Source organism: Nomascus leucogenys, chromosome 24 (assembly GCF_006542625.1).
Source record: "Nomascus leucogenys isolate Asia chromosome 24, Asia_NLE_v1, whole genome shotgun sequence".
NCBI classification, from domain to species: Eukaryota; Metazoa; Chordata; class Mammalia; order Primates; family Hylobatidae; genus Nomascus; species Nomascus leucogenys.
The window spans coordinates 28,629,850-28,647,451 of NC_044404.1; the positions used below are offsets into that span (position 1 = coordinate 28,629,850).

Below are 17,602 nucleotides of genomic sequence, written 5' to 3' on the forward strand. Positions count from 1 at the left end.
AAAAATACAAAAAATTAGCCAGGCGTGGTGGCGGGTGCCTGTAGTCCCAGCTACTTGGGAGGCTGAGGTAGGAGAATGGCGTGAACCCGGGAGGCGGAGCTTGGAGTGAGCTGAGATCACGCCACTGCACTCTAGCCTGGGCGACAGAGCAAACTCCATCTAAAAAAAAAAAGAAGAAAGAAAGAAAAGAAAGTGGGAAGGAAAGGTCCAGGACATAGCTTATAGCTCACTAGGAAAACAAAAACAACTGGTAGATTATGCAATTGGATGGAAGAGGCATCTTATAGGTGTTTTGGAGTGTTTGAGGAGATTTAGCAATATGTACACAGAACTATGCAAGTGGAGAGAATTGGCGCAATTATTACCTCTGGGAAACGTAAATGTCTGCACTAAAAAATGTAATTATAGTATGTTCTTTGGCTTAGCAGTGGACAATATCTACAAAGTCATAAGAATGTAAACCCTAAATATTGAGTTAGCTAAAAATGGTGATAAAACTATATTGGAGCCAGACATGGTGGTGTGCACCTATAGTCCCAGCTACTCAGGAGTCTGAGGCCAGAGAATCGTTTGAGCCCAGGAGATGGAGGCCGTAGTGCACTATAGTTGTGAATAGCCCTTGCACTCCAGCCTGGACAACACAGCACGACCCTATCTCTTAAGGTTTTCTTTCTTTTTTTTTTTTTTTCTTTTCTTTTCTTTTTTTTTTTGAGATGGAGTTTTGCTCTTATTGCCCAGGCTGGAGTGCAATGGGATGGTCTTGGCTCACTACAACCTCTGCCTCCCTGGGTGCAAGCAATTCTCCTGCCTCAGCCTCCCGAGTTGCTGGAACTACAGGTGCCCACCACCATGCCCAGCTAATTTTTTGTATTTTTAGTAGAGAAGGGGTTTCACTATGTTGGCCAGGCTGGTCTCAAACTCCTGGCCTCAGGTGATCTACCCACCTTGGCCTCCCAAAGTGCTGGGATTACAGACGTGAGCCAGCGCGCCCAGCCAAGACCCCATCTCTTAGAAACAAACAAACAACTATGTTGGGAGGATGGAGAGAGGAACAGTTGGGTGATGTGATGAGTTAGCCCTCATCTACTGTAATAGGGTGTTGTGAGGAATATTATAAGTGTTCACTAATATCTGCTTCTCCCTGCTTTGAGTCACATAGAAGACTATTTCTCAACCCCTTACAGTTGGGCATGGCCACATGACTACTTTTGGCTAGTCAGCTTCAGGTGGAAGTGATGTGTCACCGCCGAACTAAAGCTTAGATGATCCTGCAGCTGCCTCTTCTCCCTCTCTGGTGATCAACGGGGCCTTGGGTTAAGATAGCAGGGCCACAGGAGTAAAGCAGCCTGGAATTGCCTCTTGGAATTTAGTTGTCCTGGAAACACTGAATGGACTCTGTGAGAGATAAACCTTTCTTTTGTTAAACCACTGGGATTTGGGTATTTAGGCATAGCCTTGCTTAACCAAATCCACGCTTCAACAAGTACTGTCTAAAATGGATGAATCAAGAAATAGACACGAAAGCATATTCTTTAGAATTGTGGAGATAATCACTATAAGAATAGCTAAGCCGGGCGCGGTGGCTCACGCTTGTAATCCCAGCACTTTGGGAGGCCGAGGCGGGCGGATCACGAGGTCAGGAGATCGAGACCACGGTGAAACCCCGTCTCTACTAAAAATACAAAAAATTAGCCGGGCGTGGTGGCGGGCGCCTGTAGTCCCAGCTACTCGGAGAGGCTGAGGCAGGAGAATGGCGTGAACCCGGGAGGCGGAGCTTGCAGTGAGCCGAGATTGCGCCACTGCTCTCCAGCCTGGGCGACAGAGCGAGACTCCGTCTCAAAAAAAAAAAAAAAAAAGAATAGCTAAAAACATTCAAAGCGGTTGCCTCTGGGGAACAGGACAGAGGAATAAGTGAGCAAGGATGGGTAGAGGGGCAGCTATTCTCATTATTGTCCTGCACGACTTTTTACACTATGTAATTGTGTTACATTGGCAGAAATAAGATTTTCTTTTTTTTTTTTTGAGATAGGGTTTCACCCGGTCGCCCAGGCTGGAGTGCAGTGGCGTGATCTCACTGCAGCTTCTGCCTCCCGGGTTCAAGTGATTCTCCTGCCTTAGCCTCCTGAGTAGCTGGGATTATGGTGCTCACCATCACGCCTGGCTAATTTTTGCATTTTTTGTAGAGATAGGGTTTTTCCATGTTGTCCAGGCTGGTCTTCAACTCCTGAGCTCAAACGATCTGCCTGCCTCAGCCTCTCAAAGTGCTGGGATTACAGGCATGAGCCACCACATCCGGCCAGAAATAAAATTTTCTAAAAAGCTATATACATATATGTAATTTGGAAGGATCCCCACCAAGTCATGTTAGTGGCTGTCTCGGGAGGGAGGGCGTGCTACACAGAACATGTGAGGAACTACAGATGTGGCCAGACCCGGGACGGCACTGTGGGAAAGGAGGCTATCCAGATGGAGAGCCGGTCTAGGGAGCTGTTTGTTTTTAGACATGGGATGTTGCTCTGTTCCCCAGACTGGAGTGCAGTGGCATTATCAGAGCTCACTGCAGCCTCCAACTCCCAGGATCAAGTGACCCTCCTTCCTCTGCCTCCTGAGTAGCTGGATCTATAGGCACACTCCACCATGCCCAGCTAGTTTTTTTTTTAAGAGACAGTGTCTTGCTGTGTTGCCCAGTCTGGTCTCAAACTCCTGGGCTCAAGCAGTCCTCGACCTCAGCCTCCCAAAGTGTTAGGATTACAGGCGTGAGCCACCATGCCTGGCCAAATCTGCCTTTTAGAGTGAGCCGCCAACTTACAGGGGTGATGAATTGTGGGAGAGGGAGGCTGCTGCAGTGTCCCCGTGCGAGCTGGTGAAGTTGGACTCAGACATCCACATCACAGATGTCTCCTGAGAGCCTGCCTTTTTTTTTTTTTTGAGACGGAGTCTCGCCCTGTCACCCAGGCTGGGGTGCAGTGGCATGATCTAGGCTCACTGCAACCTCCGCCTCCTGGGTGCAAGCAATTTTTCTGTCTCAGTCTCCTAAATAGCTGGGATTACAGGAGCATGCCACTACGCCCGGCTAATTTTTGTATTTTTAGTAGAGACAGGGTTTCACCATGTTAGGCTGGTCTCGAACTCCTGACCTCGTGATCCGCCCACCTCAGCCTCCCAAAGTGCTGGGATTACAGGCGTGAGCCACTGCACCTGGCTGAGAGCCTGCTTTTTTGCCAGGCACTGCTGGTAGGCCCAAGGATACAGCAGGAAACAAAATGGACAGTCTTCTGGCTTCAGGGAACTTACATGGGCGAGAGACCCAAGTGGGCAGAAAAGAAGATGAATGTAAGTCAGGAAGTGGTTTGTGCTGTAATGAAAAATGAAGCTGCTGAAGGAACTAGAGAGAGTTGGTGGGGAGGATGGTACTTTAGATAGAGTGGTCAGGGAGGGCCTCTCTGAGGAGTGACATTTGAATAGAGTCCTGAATTAAGTGATGGAGCAAGCCGTGCAAAATATGGGGGGACCGGGGTTCCAGGCAGAGGCAAGAGCAAGTCCAGAGGCCCCGAAGTGGGGAGGTGGGAGCGGGCTTGACATGTCCAGGGAACATCAAAGAGGCCACTGTGTGGCAGGGGCACATCAGTGGAGGGGAACATGCTGGGAACGGAGATCCCAGAGGTAGTCGGGGCAGCTTGCAGAACAGAGAGAATTTTGGGAAGTCACTGGGGGATTGAGAGCAGGGGAGTGGCATGATTTGTCTTGGGACTGGAGAAGGGAGTCCAAGGCAGCCAGAAGGACGGGGCGTGGCTGTGGGTGGAGGGGAGAGAGGGGGGCCGTGAGGAGAGGAGCCCGGAGCCCTCCCTGGCAGGCAATCAGCGCTGGGCCGCTCAGCCCGCTTGGACCAATACAGTAGCTTCATCACCCACTTCCCAGCATCCCAGCCCCCTCTGGGAATGGAAGGATCCTTCACAAATCAAAATAGCAGGCAAAGAACAGCCTCTAATTGTTCTGCGTAAGAGCAGAGAAATTAGACGAGTCAGCTGTGGGGTTGAGACCGCCTCCCACACAGCTGTGATCCCACACCCCACTGAAGACACTTCCTGAGACTTGCAATTCTGCTGTCTCTGAGCAAAACTTTTTCCTTCTCCAGCCCCAGAGCAAATGACAGCTCTTTGGGAGGGAGTAGGACAGATGCTGCCCTGGAGGACAATGAGTGAGTCAATTTCTTTTCAACCAAAAATACCAGTCACTTCATGCAGGAACAGCCTTAGCTGATGCGAGTTTATTCCATCATTCAAAAACACTGAGTGCCTCATCCTGGGTGTCCAGGGCTGGGCATGGGATCAGAGAGATTCTAAAGGAATTGGAGGCACACAGGATGGGACCACCCTTGGGGTGGTGGAAGGAGGGAGCGCGGGAGTCAGGAGGTCTCAGTTCTCGCCTTGGCTCCGCCACTGTTGCTGCGTGACCTTGGGTGAGTCACGCTGCCTCTCTGGGCTTCAATCTCCCGGTCTCTCCCAAATGGAGGCTTTAGGCTACATAGTAATTCTCAAACTTTTGAGTTTATAAGAATCACCTGGGGGCCAGGGGCGGTGGCTCATGCCTGTAATCCCAGCACTTTGGGAGGCCGAGGCGGGCGGATCACGAGGTCAGGAGATCGAGACCATCCTGGCTAACACGGTGAAACCCCGTCTCTACTAAAAATATAAAAAATTAGCCGGGCGTGGTGCCGGGCACCTATAGTCCCAGCTGCTGGGGGTGCTGAGGCGGGAGAATGGTGTGAACCTGGGAGGCGGAGCTTGCAGTGAGCAGAGATTGTGCCCCTGCACTCCAGCCTGGGCGACAGAGCAAGACTCTGTCTCAAAAAAGAAAAGGAAAAAAAAAGAAAAGAATCACTTGGGGTGAGGATGTGCTTCTTAAAGATGAAGATTCCCAGGCCCCAGTTCCAGAAATGAAGATTGCTCAGATCCGAGCTGCAGTTCAGGACCCTGCATTTCTTCCAGGCTCTTCCAGTAATTCTGAAGCGAGCCCTCAGGCCACACTTTAATAAAATCACTTCCCCTCAATGTGTCTCTCTTCCTGCCCTGGAATTCCAGGAGTCACTCATGTAACCCTCCTCTGGGTATCTCAGATCACTCCAGAGGCATGAGAGCAGTGTCATATAGCCCTGTCTCGGGGTGCCTGTGTGTTGCTGTGGTGGTGACACTGCATTTGGGAAGGTCTGGCTCAGTGTATGCAGTCTCCCCCAGGCTACCTGGTGCCCCGCCCAGGCCCTGGTGCAGAAGGGGCCATGGCTGTAAATGTTGGTCAAATAAGGGGCCAACCGTAGTGTAGATAGCTGTGCAGGGCAGAGAACATGGAGGGATGCTGGGAGTGCTCAGTGCAGAGTTTGGCTGCAGACATCTGGCCTGGACCCCTGGGCTCATGCCCTGGGTTGGATATGTGACCCTGTCACCTGCTCTGCTTCCCCACACCACTGTGGATGGGAAGAGGGATGCACTGTGGCTTCTGCAGAGAGGTGAGTCCAGTTGCATGGGAATGAGGAGGCCTGGATGGAGCCACAGGAAGGACTGGGGGCTCTGGTCTACCACCGAGGACACCCAGGGGGCCTCAGGCCCCAGCCAATCTACTAGACAGTGTCCCTTCCTCAGAGTTGACCAATCATACTCCCCAAAGGCCAGGTCAGTGCCAGGAGCTAGAGAATCAAGTCACTCTGGTCTAGCCCCCAGCTCCATTCTTCACCTGTGAAGGAAAAGAACAGCGATTGTGTCCAGAGTGCTCTCCATGCATCAGGCTTGGGGCTAAGTGCTGTGTTAGCTTATTAAATTTTCACAGCCATCCTAAGAGGTTGCTACAAACATCACCCCTCTTTTTACAGTTATGGATGCAGAGCCTTAGAGAGTTCAAGTTTCTAACTCAGAGTCACTCAGCTAATAAGTAGTAGAGGCAGGATTAGAACCCTGATTTGCTTTCTGCTGGAGCCCAGTTTTATTTTTAAACATACTGCTTAGTACCGTGTAGAAGATAAGTATTTTTCTTTTTCTTTTCTTTTCTTTACTTATTTATTTTTGAGACAGTGTCTGCTCTGTCAGCCACTCTGGAGTACAGTGGTACGATCTTGGCTCGCTGCAACCTCTGCCTCCTGGGCTCAAGCGACCCTCCCACCTCAGTCTCCCGAGTGATGGGACTATAGGCACGCACCACCATGCCTGGCTAATTTTTGTATTATTATTATTATTATTATTTGTAGAGATGGGGTTTCACTGTGTTGCCCAGGGTGGTTTTGAACTCCTAGGCTCAAGCGATCCACCTGCCTTGGCCTCCCAAAGTGCTGGGATTACAGGCGTGAGCCACTGCACCTGGCTTAGGATTTTTCTTTTCTTTTTTTTTTTTTTTTTTGAGACGGAGTCTAGCTCTGTTGCCCAGGCTGGAGTGCAATGGCACGATCTCGGTTCACTGCAACCTCTGCCTCCCGGGTTCAAGCGGTTCTCTTGCCTCAGCCTCTTGAGTAGCTGGGACAACAGGCGTGCACCACTACGCCCAGCTAATTTTTGTATTTTTTGTAGAGACGGGGTTTCACCATGTTGGTTGGTCAGGATGGTCTCAATCTCTTGACCTCATGATCCGCCTGCCTCAGCCTCCCAAAGTGCCAGGATTACAGGTGTGAGAAACCATGCGCGGCCTAGGATTTTTCTTAAAACACCTTCTGCCAAAGTTATTCACAATGAGAGAAATTCCTTTGCTTCTGTTGTAGGGGAAAGGAGCGATGCCAAATCAGATAGTGCAGGGTTCTAGTCCCACCTTTGCCCCTGACCCTTTTTTTTTTTTTTTTTTGATAGAGTTTCGCTTTTATCGCTCAGGCTGAAGTGCAATGGCACGATCTCGGCTCACTGCAACCTCCACCTCCCAGGTTCAAGCAATTCTCCTGCCTCAGCCTCCCGAGTAGCTGGAATTACAGGCACCCACCACACACCCAGCTAATGTTTGTGTTTTTAGTAGAGATGGGGTTTCATCATGTTAGCCAAGATGGTCTTGAACTCTTGACCTCAGGTGATCCACCTGCCTTGGCCTCCAAAATTGCTGGGATTACAGGCGTGAGCCACCGTGCCCACCCTCCCCTGACCTTTTGCATGACCTTAGGAAAGCTACTTCCCTTCCCTGAGTTTCATGTGAAACTGAAATCTGTGAAATGGGATTAATTACACATGCATTTCCTTCTAAGGTACACTAAGATGAAGACGGCCACCAACATCTACATCTTCAACCTGGCCTTGGCCGATGCGCTGGCCACCAGCACGCTGCCTTTCCAGAGTGCCAAGTACCTGATGGAGACGTGGCCCTTCGGCGAGCTGCTGTGCAAGGCTGTGCTCTCCATCGACTACTACAATATGTTCACCAGCATCTTCACGCTCACCATGATGAGTGTTGATCGCTACATCGCTGTCTGCCACCCTGTCAAGGCCCTGGACTTCCGCACGCCTGCCAAGGCCAAGCTGATCAACATCTGTATCTGGGTCCTGGCCTCAGGCGTTGGCGTGCCCATCATGGTCATGGCTGTGACCCGTCCCCGGGGTGAGTGAGTGAGTGCACAGTGGCACAGACCACTGACCACAGGAGGCAGTACATGGGCCTTTGTGGGCTTGCAGGGCACTTACCAGGGTGAGTGTAGGTGGCTCACCAGCAGAAGTTGCATTCTGATCAAGATAGTGATGGTGTGGTGGCTGGCCAGTGGGAGTGTAGAAGGTCAACCAATGGGAATGGGAATAGCTGGCCAGTGGGGCATGCGGATGGTTGACTACTGTGAAGATGAATGACTGATCAGTGGTCATATGGGTTGCTGGCCAAAGGGAGTGTATGAATTTATGAAGGGGATTATGGATGGCTGGTTATGTACATGTAGGTGGCTGGCCAGGGATGTGTGGATGACTGATCTGTAGAGAGATGGATGGATATCCAGTGAGGTGAGGGTGTCACTGACCAGTGAGCAGTGGAGGCTGCAAGATCTGTGGTCCCATTTTAAACTCCCTTTCATCCTAATTTGAAAACCGTTGGCCTGGATGAGCAAAGCAAAGCCTAGAGAATGGCCTGCAGGGAATGACAAATAGGAGCTAAAATGGTAATTATCATAGTAACTGCCTGTATTAGGGGAGCTGCAATAACATTCTCCAAAGCTCAGGGGCTTAACACAGTAGAGGTTTCTCTCTCACTCCCATCACAATCCAGTGTGAGGAGGAGGAGCACAGTCATTCAGGCACCCAGGCCCCTGTCGATGGTTTCTGAATCTTCTACTGCTGGCATCTGGCCGGCAGATGAATATGGAGAGGGAGTGGGGAGAAAGCACAGCCACTTTAAATGTTGGCTGGGTGCAGTGGCTCACGCCTGTAATCCCAGCATTTTGGGAGGCCAAGGCGGGTGAATCATTGAGGTCAGGAGTTCCAGACCAACCTGTTTGAAACCCTATCTTTACTAAAAATACAAAAATCAGCCAGGCGTGGTGGCGGGCGCCTGTGGTCCCAGCTACTTGGGAGGCTGAGGCAGGAGAATCACTTGAACCTGGGAGGCGGAAGTTGCAGTGAGCTGAGATCGTGCCACTGCACTCCAGCCTGGGCGACAGAATGAGACTTGTCTAAAAAAAAAAAAAAAATTTTATGGCCCATTTCTTCCTAGTGACAGCTGGTCACATGGCCCCACCTTAATGCAAGGAAGTGAGAAATACTGTTTAGAAGGGCACCACAGACACAGTAACTAATTAACCTCTGTGAGTCACACTATATCATGAGATGTTGAGAAGGTTAAAAGAGATAATATGTGTTGAATACTTAGGACAAGTCCTGGCTCATCGCCAAGGCCCAATGAGTAGCAGCTATTAAATGATTAAGCCTGTGATAGACAAGGGAGGGAGTCCTACCTCCATTTGACTGTAGGGCAACAGAATCAGAGAGGTCAGGTGGTTTACTTAGGATCACACAGCCAGGCATTTTGTGGAATTTGGCCTGCAACCTAGGGTTCCTGCACCCAGGTCTGTTACTCCTTCTAGACCCTTGGGTGGAAGTTTGCAGAGGGTTGATGCTGTGGGTGGGAGAGAACAAGCTTCTTGGTTGCCTTTGACCCTCGCAAGGGCAGAGCCCGTGGTGCCCTTTTACAGCCTGTGAGCCATTGGTCTTGACTCAGCAGCAGAGCCCCATTCCTCACTGTCAGCCTTCAGCTTATGGGCCATTAACTGCATCCCTGCTGGGGCTGGACCAGATGGGCCTCCTCACTCCACATCCCTCACACACACACTTTCCCAGTGTGTGCCATCAGCACTTATTGAACCTGTGGGCCACTGGCTGTGTGACCTTAAACAGGTGCTGTTCCGGTTCCTATACAATGAAGGTCTTGGATTCAGTTATTTCTAGGGGTCCTGCCAGCCTGATGACCTGTGGACCCACTCTGTCTGTGGATCCCCAGCCCCTTCTCACTTCTTAGCTTCAAGTCCGTTGTGTGGCTTCTTAAATCCTAGCATTCCAAGAGATCCCGGGAGTCCCCTGGAGCAGCCTCAAGGCTGTATCGGAATCCCACAACACCCCCTAAGGTGTTCATTCAGCCCAAGCCCACACTCCAGGAATGGGGAGCTCATTTCATCCTAGGCACCCTTCCTATCTCAAGAAGGAAGTTCTTGAGTTAAGCTGAAGTCTGCTTTCCTCCCAGAAGGAAGGAAGTTTTGTTTTGTTTTTGTTGTTATGAGACAGGGTCTCGCTCTGTCACCCAGGCTGGAGTGCAGCGGCACTATCCCAGCTTACTGCAGCCTCAACCTTCAGGGCTCAAGCGATCCTCCCACCTCAGCTCCCCAAGTAGCTGGGACTGCAGATATGCACCACCATACCCAGCTAATGTTTGTTTTTTTTGTAGAGATGGGGTTTCGCCATGTTGCCCAGGCTGGTCTCCAGCTCCTGGACTCAAGCAGTCCATCTGCCTCAGCCTCCCAAAGTGCCGGGATTACAGGCATGAGCCCCATGCCTGGCCAGGAGGTTCTTGTGATTAAGCTGAGACCTGCTTCTCTCTGGGGAGGCTGACCCTATCCTTGAGTCCTGGACTCCCCCACATATATGCCCCTCTTCCCTGTGGGTACACCAAGAGCTTGAACCCCACTATGCTAAATGCTTTAGGTACCTTAGCCTTTTTTTTTTTTTTTTTTCGAGACAGAGTCTCGCTCTGTCACCCAGGCTGGAGTCCAGTGGCGCAATCTCGGCTCACTGCAAGCTCCACCTCCTGGGTTCACACCATTCTCCTGTAGAGATGGGGTTTCACCGTGTTAGCCAGGATGGTCTCGATTTCCTGACCTCATGATCTGCTCGCCTCGGCCTCCCAAAGTGCTGGGATTACAGGCATGAACCACCGCACCTGGCTGCCTTAGCCTGTTTAATCCTCACGACAATCCTGGAGATGTGGGTACTGTCATTAGCCCCACTCCACTGAAGCTCCAAGAGGTTTAGTAATTTCCTTACACTATGTAGTAGGGCCTGAGTCCTGCTCCTAACTCATGTGGTCTGTCTTAGCAGTCCTGTCCCCAGTGGAGCTAGTTTGGAAATGGGTCAACGTGTTTTGAGTTACTGCAATGACTGGCATTCAGTGGGCTGAGCTAAACGATTTCATTACCGCCACCCATGGACACAAAGGCTGATAAAGGGGCCAGAAGAGAACACAGGGGATCTCCCCGATGAGGGCCAGTCCTGCTAGGTCTTTAAGGATGACTAAGAGTTCACCAAGTACAGAAGCCGAGGAGGACACTCCAGACAGAAGAATCCCCTTGAACAAAGTCTGGGAGGAGGTGGTGGGACTTGCCCGAGCCTTGGAAGGGTGGGCAAGCAGGTGGGGGCCCCTTAGGCACACAGGCCCCTCACCCCGTCTGTCTTTCCTTGTTTCCGCGGCCCAGACGGGGCAGTGGTGTGCATGCTCCAGTTCCCCAGCCCCAGCTGGTACTGGGACACGGTGACCAAGATCTGCGTGTTCCTCTTCGCCTTCGTGGTGCCCATCCTCATCATCACCGTGTGCTACGGCCTCATGCTGCTGCGCCTGCGCAGTGTGCGCCTGCTGTCGGGCTCCAAGGAGAAGGACCGCAGCCTGCGGCGCATCACGCGCATGGTGCTGGTGGTGGTGGGCGCCTTCGTGGTGTGTTGGGCGCCCATCCACATCTTCGTCATCGTCTGGATGCTGGTGGACATCGACCGGCGCGACCCGCTGGTGGTGGCCGCGCTGCACCTGTGCATCGCGCTGGGCTACGCCAATAGCAGCCTCAACCCCGTGCTCTACGCCTTCCTCGACGAGAACTTCAAGCGCTGCTTCCGCCAGCTCTGCCGCAAGCCCTGCGGCCGCCCGGACCCCGGCAGCTTCAGCCGCGCCCGCGAAGCCACGGCCCGGGAGCGGGTCACCGCCTGCACCCCGTCCGATGGTCCCGGCGGTGGCGCCGCCGCCTGACCAGACCATCCGGCCCCCAGCGCGCCCCTCCCTGTGACCCGGCGGCCACATGCGTCCCAGTGGGAGGCGCGAGCCGTGACGGGGAATGGGGCAGTAGAAGGTCGGAGGTTTGGGACCCCCAGATGGGGCCTCTGTTTCGGAGACGGGACCGGGCCGCTAGATGGGCACGGGGCGGGCCTCTGCTTTGGGGCGAGGCAGAGGACAGATCAGTGGCGCAGTGCCTCTGGGCTGGGTGCCCCGTTCACGACTCTAGGTGGGGTGGGAAAGCCAGTGACTCCAGGGGAGGAGCGGGACCTGTGGCTCCAGACCTGAGTCCTTAAACAGGGGATCTCCAGGAAGGCGGGGCTTCAACCCTGAGACAGCTTCGGTTTCTAACTTGGAGCCGGAGTTGGGGGTCCGGGCCTAGCACCCAGGAAGGGCAGTGGTGGGGACAGTTGCTTGAAAACTGAGCTGCAAGACTGGGCCTCTGTGTGGTAGGGAGGAGCCTCCTGTGAGGGGAGACCCAGAGACAGGACAGCTGGATGTGGCTACAGCTAAAGAGTTGGTCACCAGATAGAGGGCCTGTGCAAAGGGCCTGTGGCCTCAACTTCAGATACAGGATACAGTCCCAGCCCTGAGTTCTAGCAAGGGGCAAGGCTCGCCGAGGTCCAGGTCCGGCTTGACACCTTTATAAATAGAATATAAAAGACTGAGGGGCCAGGCGTGGTGGCTCAAGCCTGTAATCCCAGCACTTTGGGAGGCCGAGGTGGGTGGATGGACATGAGCCCAGGAGTTCGAGACTAGTCTGGGCAACATGGGAGACCCTGTCTCTACAAAAAATACAAAATTAGCCAGGCATGAGGGTGCGCACCTGCAGGCCTAGCTCCTTGGAAGGTGAGAGGATCGCTTGATCCCAGGAGTTTGAAGCTGCAGTGAGCTATGGTGATATCACCAAACTCCAGCCTGGGGGGCAGAGTAAGACCGAGAGAGGGTGAATGAGGGAAGAAGAGATAGGAAGAGAGAGAAACAATATACCTTTTATCTCTGACAGTCATGTATTTCCTTGGAATGGGCAGGAATGCCTCAGAATCGAAGTGGCCACAGTGGGGCTTGGGACAGGACAGCAGAGCGGGTGGCAGCCACTCCAGGATAGGGTAATAAGACAGGACCTTGGTTGGGGTAGGGTCCCCAGAACTGAGTACTAATGGGGGCCCAGAGGCTTGGGAAGGAGAAGGCTTCCAAAACCAGTTCAAAAACCCAGGCCTGGAGTGGACCTCCGTGTCAAGGGGTGGTGGTGGGTGGGTGGAGGAAGAGAGGTGGGCTCCTGCTTCAAGATTAGGACTTCCAGTGGAAGGTGGATGCTTTCTGTGGGTCCCCAGGGTCCTAGTTTCTCTGGCCCAGATACTGGAGGACAGAGGACCACCTACTTAGATCCCGTGGATGGTAAGTGGTGCCTGGGACTCTTGGGGGCAGGGGGCAGTTGGCACTTGGTGCTGGGTCCTGGGCCCTGATAAGAACCTGGATGAAATCCTCTTCTATTCACCCAACATCTGGCTGCACCTATGTGTCTGGTGTCAATGACTCCAGTGAACTGGAACTGCCCATATAGGGACCTGACCTTGGAGGAACTGGGGGGAGAAGCTTTTGTAACTGCAATGCCAGCATCAATGTGTGTCCCCCTCTGCCTTTCCCCCCAGGCTCCCCAGGTCCCCCACCTGCTCCAGCCCAGCTGCCCCCTTCATGCTGCTGAGAGTGGCATCCACCTGGAGTTGGGTGTAGAAGTTTTTCTTTTCATCGGTTCGGCATTTTATTCAGGCACTCCTGGATCTTTGCTTCCCAGAATATCAGTGTCTGTCCTTGTTCTCTGTACCTCCCCCGTGCCTCATCTCTCCCCTCACTGCTCTCCCCTCCCTCACCGACACTGCCTCAGTAATGCACCCCTGACTCCCTATTGAAGCAGTGTGCTGACATCCTTGTAAAAACAAATTTAATTTTCTTCCTTTTTTGGGACAGATGGAAAGAAATTGACGTCTTTGTCTCAAACAAAAGAAAAAAGAAAAAGAAACAATATACTTCTTTTCCTTTTGACAGCCATGTCTTTGGAACAAAAGCTGGGAGGCTGTCACTCCAGCAGGGACTGAATAGCATGCAGGGGGCTGGGGACTTAGGCACCAAGAGGGGCTTTGGGCATATTAGGGGGAAGGGATGCTCTTGGAGGGCAAAGCACAGCCCCCTTCTCAGGGTGAGGCTCCCAGCAGCCCCAGACCCGGGGATGTGCCTCCTTTGGGAAATGGCTCCCCCGGGTCCTGGAAAGATGTGGGGCCGTGTCCAGCACTCACATCCAGCCTGCCAAGCCACTGTGACCTGGGGTCCCAAGCCACCTAGATCACTCTCACTACCCTGTGACCACAGAGAGCCCTGTGTCTGAGGGTGGGAGGTCGTCAGCATGGCAGGAGACACTTCTCCTCATCAGGGGCTCCTCTTCTGAATGCTTTGGGGGTATGGCAGAAAAAGGGGACAATCTAGGAACTGGGGAAGACTCCTGAAGGAGGTGACGTTGGAGCCAGGCTGTTTACTGTCCCTGCAGGAACTGTGTCCCCTCCCAGGATAGGCCTGTTTCAAGGCTGCTTGAAGCCCACTCACTGCCATCTCCTGTGTCTGTAACAGGTCTGGCTGTTTTTTGCCCCTTCTGTTATATAAATCTGTCCTGGGGACAGCAGGGCCTGGGCCCGGACCACGTGTGTTTAAGGTAGTGCAAACTTGTATTGAGATCTACTTCCTGCCAAGCATGCATTCTGGGCATCAGGACTCAGAAATGAGTCAGCCTTGGCCCTGCCCTCAGAAAGCCTGAACTAGTGTTGGGAGATAAAGCATCAACAGATGATTGCACCTCAGTGTGATGAGTGCAGTGACAGGGAGCCCCAGGGAGGGCGTCACGGGGAAGTGCCTTTTCTAGCTTTTCACTGAAACACATGTTTGTAGCAATTCTGTAAGAGGTGGAAAAGGGTCGGGGGCCCTGAAGGATGAATAGGAGTTGGCCACCAAGAAGAGGAAATAGCGTGTGCGGAGGCATGGGGATGTTTAAATGCTTGGCAAACCCAACAAATGGGGTGCAGCTGGAGCATGGGGCTTAACTAAGCTCTTCCATGTGCCAGGCTCTCTGCCAGGTGTCTTGTGTGCATCAGCCCACCTGATCCTCAGGACAGCCTGGTGAGGAAGTAGTGTTATCCCCGTTGAGGACCAAGAGAGCTGAGGCTGAGAGAGGTCAGGCTACTTGCTCCTAAGTCACAGCGCCTGTTCGTAGTGGCAGAACTTGGGTCTCTGGAATTCCAGGGTCCACGTTTCCAGTTAATTCCAGGCATCAGTGAAGTAGAAGGGCCTTAGAAGCTGGAACCCCAGAATGAGGTTTTTGAAGACCTGAAACCACATGGAAAAATCTAAAGGAAACGGGCAATTTTCCATGAACTTTTGTTCCTCCTGAAGCTCTCCAAATCTTCACGTTTCAGAATGTGCTGTGCATGGTGCATTTGAAAGCTCTAAATTGACAGTGTAATTCTAGAACGTCACAGGGTTCTCAGAACTGCAGAGTAGCTCTGGTTCCCCCAAAATTTCCATTTCTCTCCCTCCAGGAGGAGGGAGGGACGTTTTTGCCCCTGATTTCAAAATGTCCTACTGTTTCAGATCTCTTCTTCTTCATCATCTTTTTTTTTTTTTTTGAGCCAGTGTCTTGCTCTGTTGCCCAGTCTGGAGTGCAAGTGCAGTGGTGCAATCATAGCTCACTGCAGTCTCAAACTCCTGGGCTCAAGTGATCCTCTCACCTCAGCCTCCTGCGTATCTGGGACGACGGGTGTGTGATACCATGCTCAGCAATTTTATTTTTATTCATTCATTTTGTTTGGGGTTTTTTCTGAGACAAGGTCTCCCTCTGTCGCATAGGCTGGAGTGCAGTGGCACCATCTCGGCTCATTGCAACCTCTGTCTCCTGGGTTCAAGTGATCCTCCTGCCTCAGCCTCCTGAGTAGCTGGGATTACTGGTGTGCACCACCACAGCCCAGCTAATATTTGTATTTTTAGTAGAGATGGGGTTTCACCATTTGGCCAAGCTGGTCTCGAACTCCTGACCTCAGGGGATCTGCCTGCCTCAGCTTCCCAAAGTGCTGGGATTACAGGCGTGAGCCACCGAGCCCAGCCAATTTTTTTTTTTTTTTTTTAATAGAGACCAGAGAGTCTCTGTGTTGCCCAGACTGGTCTTGAACTTCTGTCCTCAAGCAATTCTCCTGCCTTGGCCTCCCAAAGTACTGGGTTTACAGGTGTGAGCCACTGTGCCCAGCTCTCATACCTCGTTTTGATGCAGTAGAAGTAGTGGTTAAGGCTGGAGTCAGATCTTGGCTTTCCCTCTCTGAGCCTCAGTTTCCTCATCTGTAGAGTAGACTTCCTTCCTGGGTGGTTGTGAGGATTTAATGTATGTGTAGGGATAAGGCCCAGAACATAAGTAAACTCTAAGTACATGGTAAGTGGCAGTTACTGCTTACGAGTGGAGCCAGAGTTCAGGGTCAGAGCTAGAGACCTATAGGGAAGAGTAGGTGAGCTGTCAGGGCTAGTGATGGAGAGAGAGAAGAGACTGGAGATCCAGCTTGGGGATCCCCTTGCTTCCTGGTTCAGGAGCCACCATGGAGAGTGAGAAGCTGCCAGAGAAGCAGGAGGAGGATGGAGAGAATGTGCTACCATGGAAACTGGAGGAGGAGGGCGTTCCCAGGGGGAGGGAGTGATGGATAATGTCAAGTGTCATAAGAGAGGATGGGAGTAGGGAGGGCAGGAGGGTGATGGTAGCTCACCAATTTAGTTTTTTACATGGCCCAGGCAGCCCCCAAGCCTGGATCAAATCCCAGCTCTCAAGCTAACTGGCTGTGTGACCTAGACAAGGGATTTGCCCTCTCTGAGCTTCGGTTTCCTTCTAGAGTTGAGATGTGGGAATTGGTCCATCTCTAATATGATCGTCAGTCTCACTTAATACGAGTCCTGGCTTTGCCGAATTCTTGGCCACGTGCTAGCAGTGTGACCTTAGGCAAGTCGCCTCCATGAGCAGTCTCTGAAAGCTAGAGATATGGTGAGCAAAGTGCCACCAAAGTGCCTGGCACATAGTGGGGCCCCGATACGGGATTATTCTCTGATAATTACACGGGGGCCAGAGGCAGCTGCTCTAAGGAGGCTTGCTGGGCTTGGAATTAGAAATGCTCCTCAAGGGCCGGGCGCAGTGGCTCACGCCTGTAATCCCAGCACTTCGGGAGGCCAAGGCGGGCAGATCATGAGGTCAGGAGTTCAATGCCAGCCTGACCAACGTGGTGAAACCCCGTCTCTACTAAAGACACAAAAATCAGCCAGGCGTGGTGGCGTGCACCTGTAATCCCAGCTACTCAGGAGGCTGAGGCAGGAGAATCACTTGAACCCAGGAAGCGGAGCTTGCAGTGAGCCAAGATCTTGCCACTGTACTCCAGCCTGGGTGACAGAGCGAGACTCCGTCTAAAAAAAAAAAAAAATTAAAAATAAATGCTCCTCAAGTTGGAGAGGGCCCACTAGCATCCTGAGAGGACCTGGAAGAACAACAGTCCAGGCTGGGCACCTGCTGGGTCTCTGTCCAAAGGCCAGCCCTCTCTTTGTTTCAGCGGCAGATCCCTCACCTGGGGCGTGACTACTGGCTGCCAGCTCCCACTAACACCTGCTGCAGATCCAGACTGAAGCCGGCCCCAGCGGCCCCAAAGCCCCTAGGAAGTGACCACCCCCCATGCCTGGCACCCAGATCCTGGCCCCTGCACTCACACACAAAACACATACACATGCCTCTCTTTCATCATGTATTTATTCCTTTATTTCTGGGAGCTGGGAGGAGTGACGGGAGCAAATCAGGACCTGGCCGCCCCACGCCGAGCTTGCAGATGTTGAGAGCTGGGTGACAGCTGGCTCTGTGGTTCAGGCTGCAGGCAGCTTGGGAATTCAAAATGGGGCTTAGAGAGGAGCTGGAGGGGGCCCTCGAGGTGGACGTAGTGATGCAGTGGGGCATGGCGCTGCAGGATTCTAGTCCCAGCACCATCACCGGGGACGAGTTGTTTCAGAGTGTGGCACTGAGAGGCCACTGAGACGTTATCAATGGGTAATGTACAGCACTTCCATGGCGTAACTCATT

The 17,602-nt window shown here is 52.4% G+C and overlaps 1 protein-coding gene across 1 annotated transcript in view; it reads left to right on the forward strand.

Moving 5' to 3' along the window:
• Positions 1-12,165, forward strand: part of OPRD1 (opioid receptor delta 1) — a 53,429-nt gene extending 41,264 nt beyond the window's left edge. The window contains exons 2-3 of the mRNA XM_030805658.1: positions 7,208-7,557; positions 10,901-12,165. Coding sequence (XP_030661518.1) covers positions 7,208-7,557; positions 10,901-11,442 — 892 coding nt within the window. The 3' untranslated portion in view covers positions 11,443-12,165. The remainder of the gene's footprint in view (positions 1-7,207; positions 7,558-10,900) is intronic.
• The last annotated feature ends 5,437 nt before the right edge of the window (positions 12,166-17,602 follow it).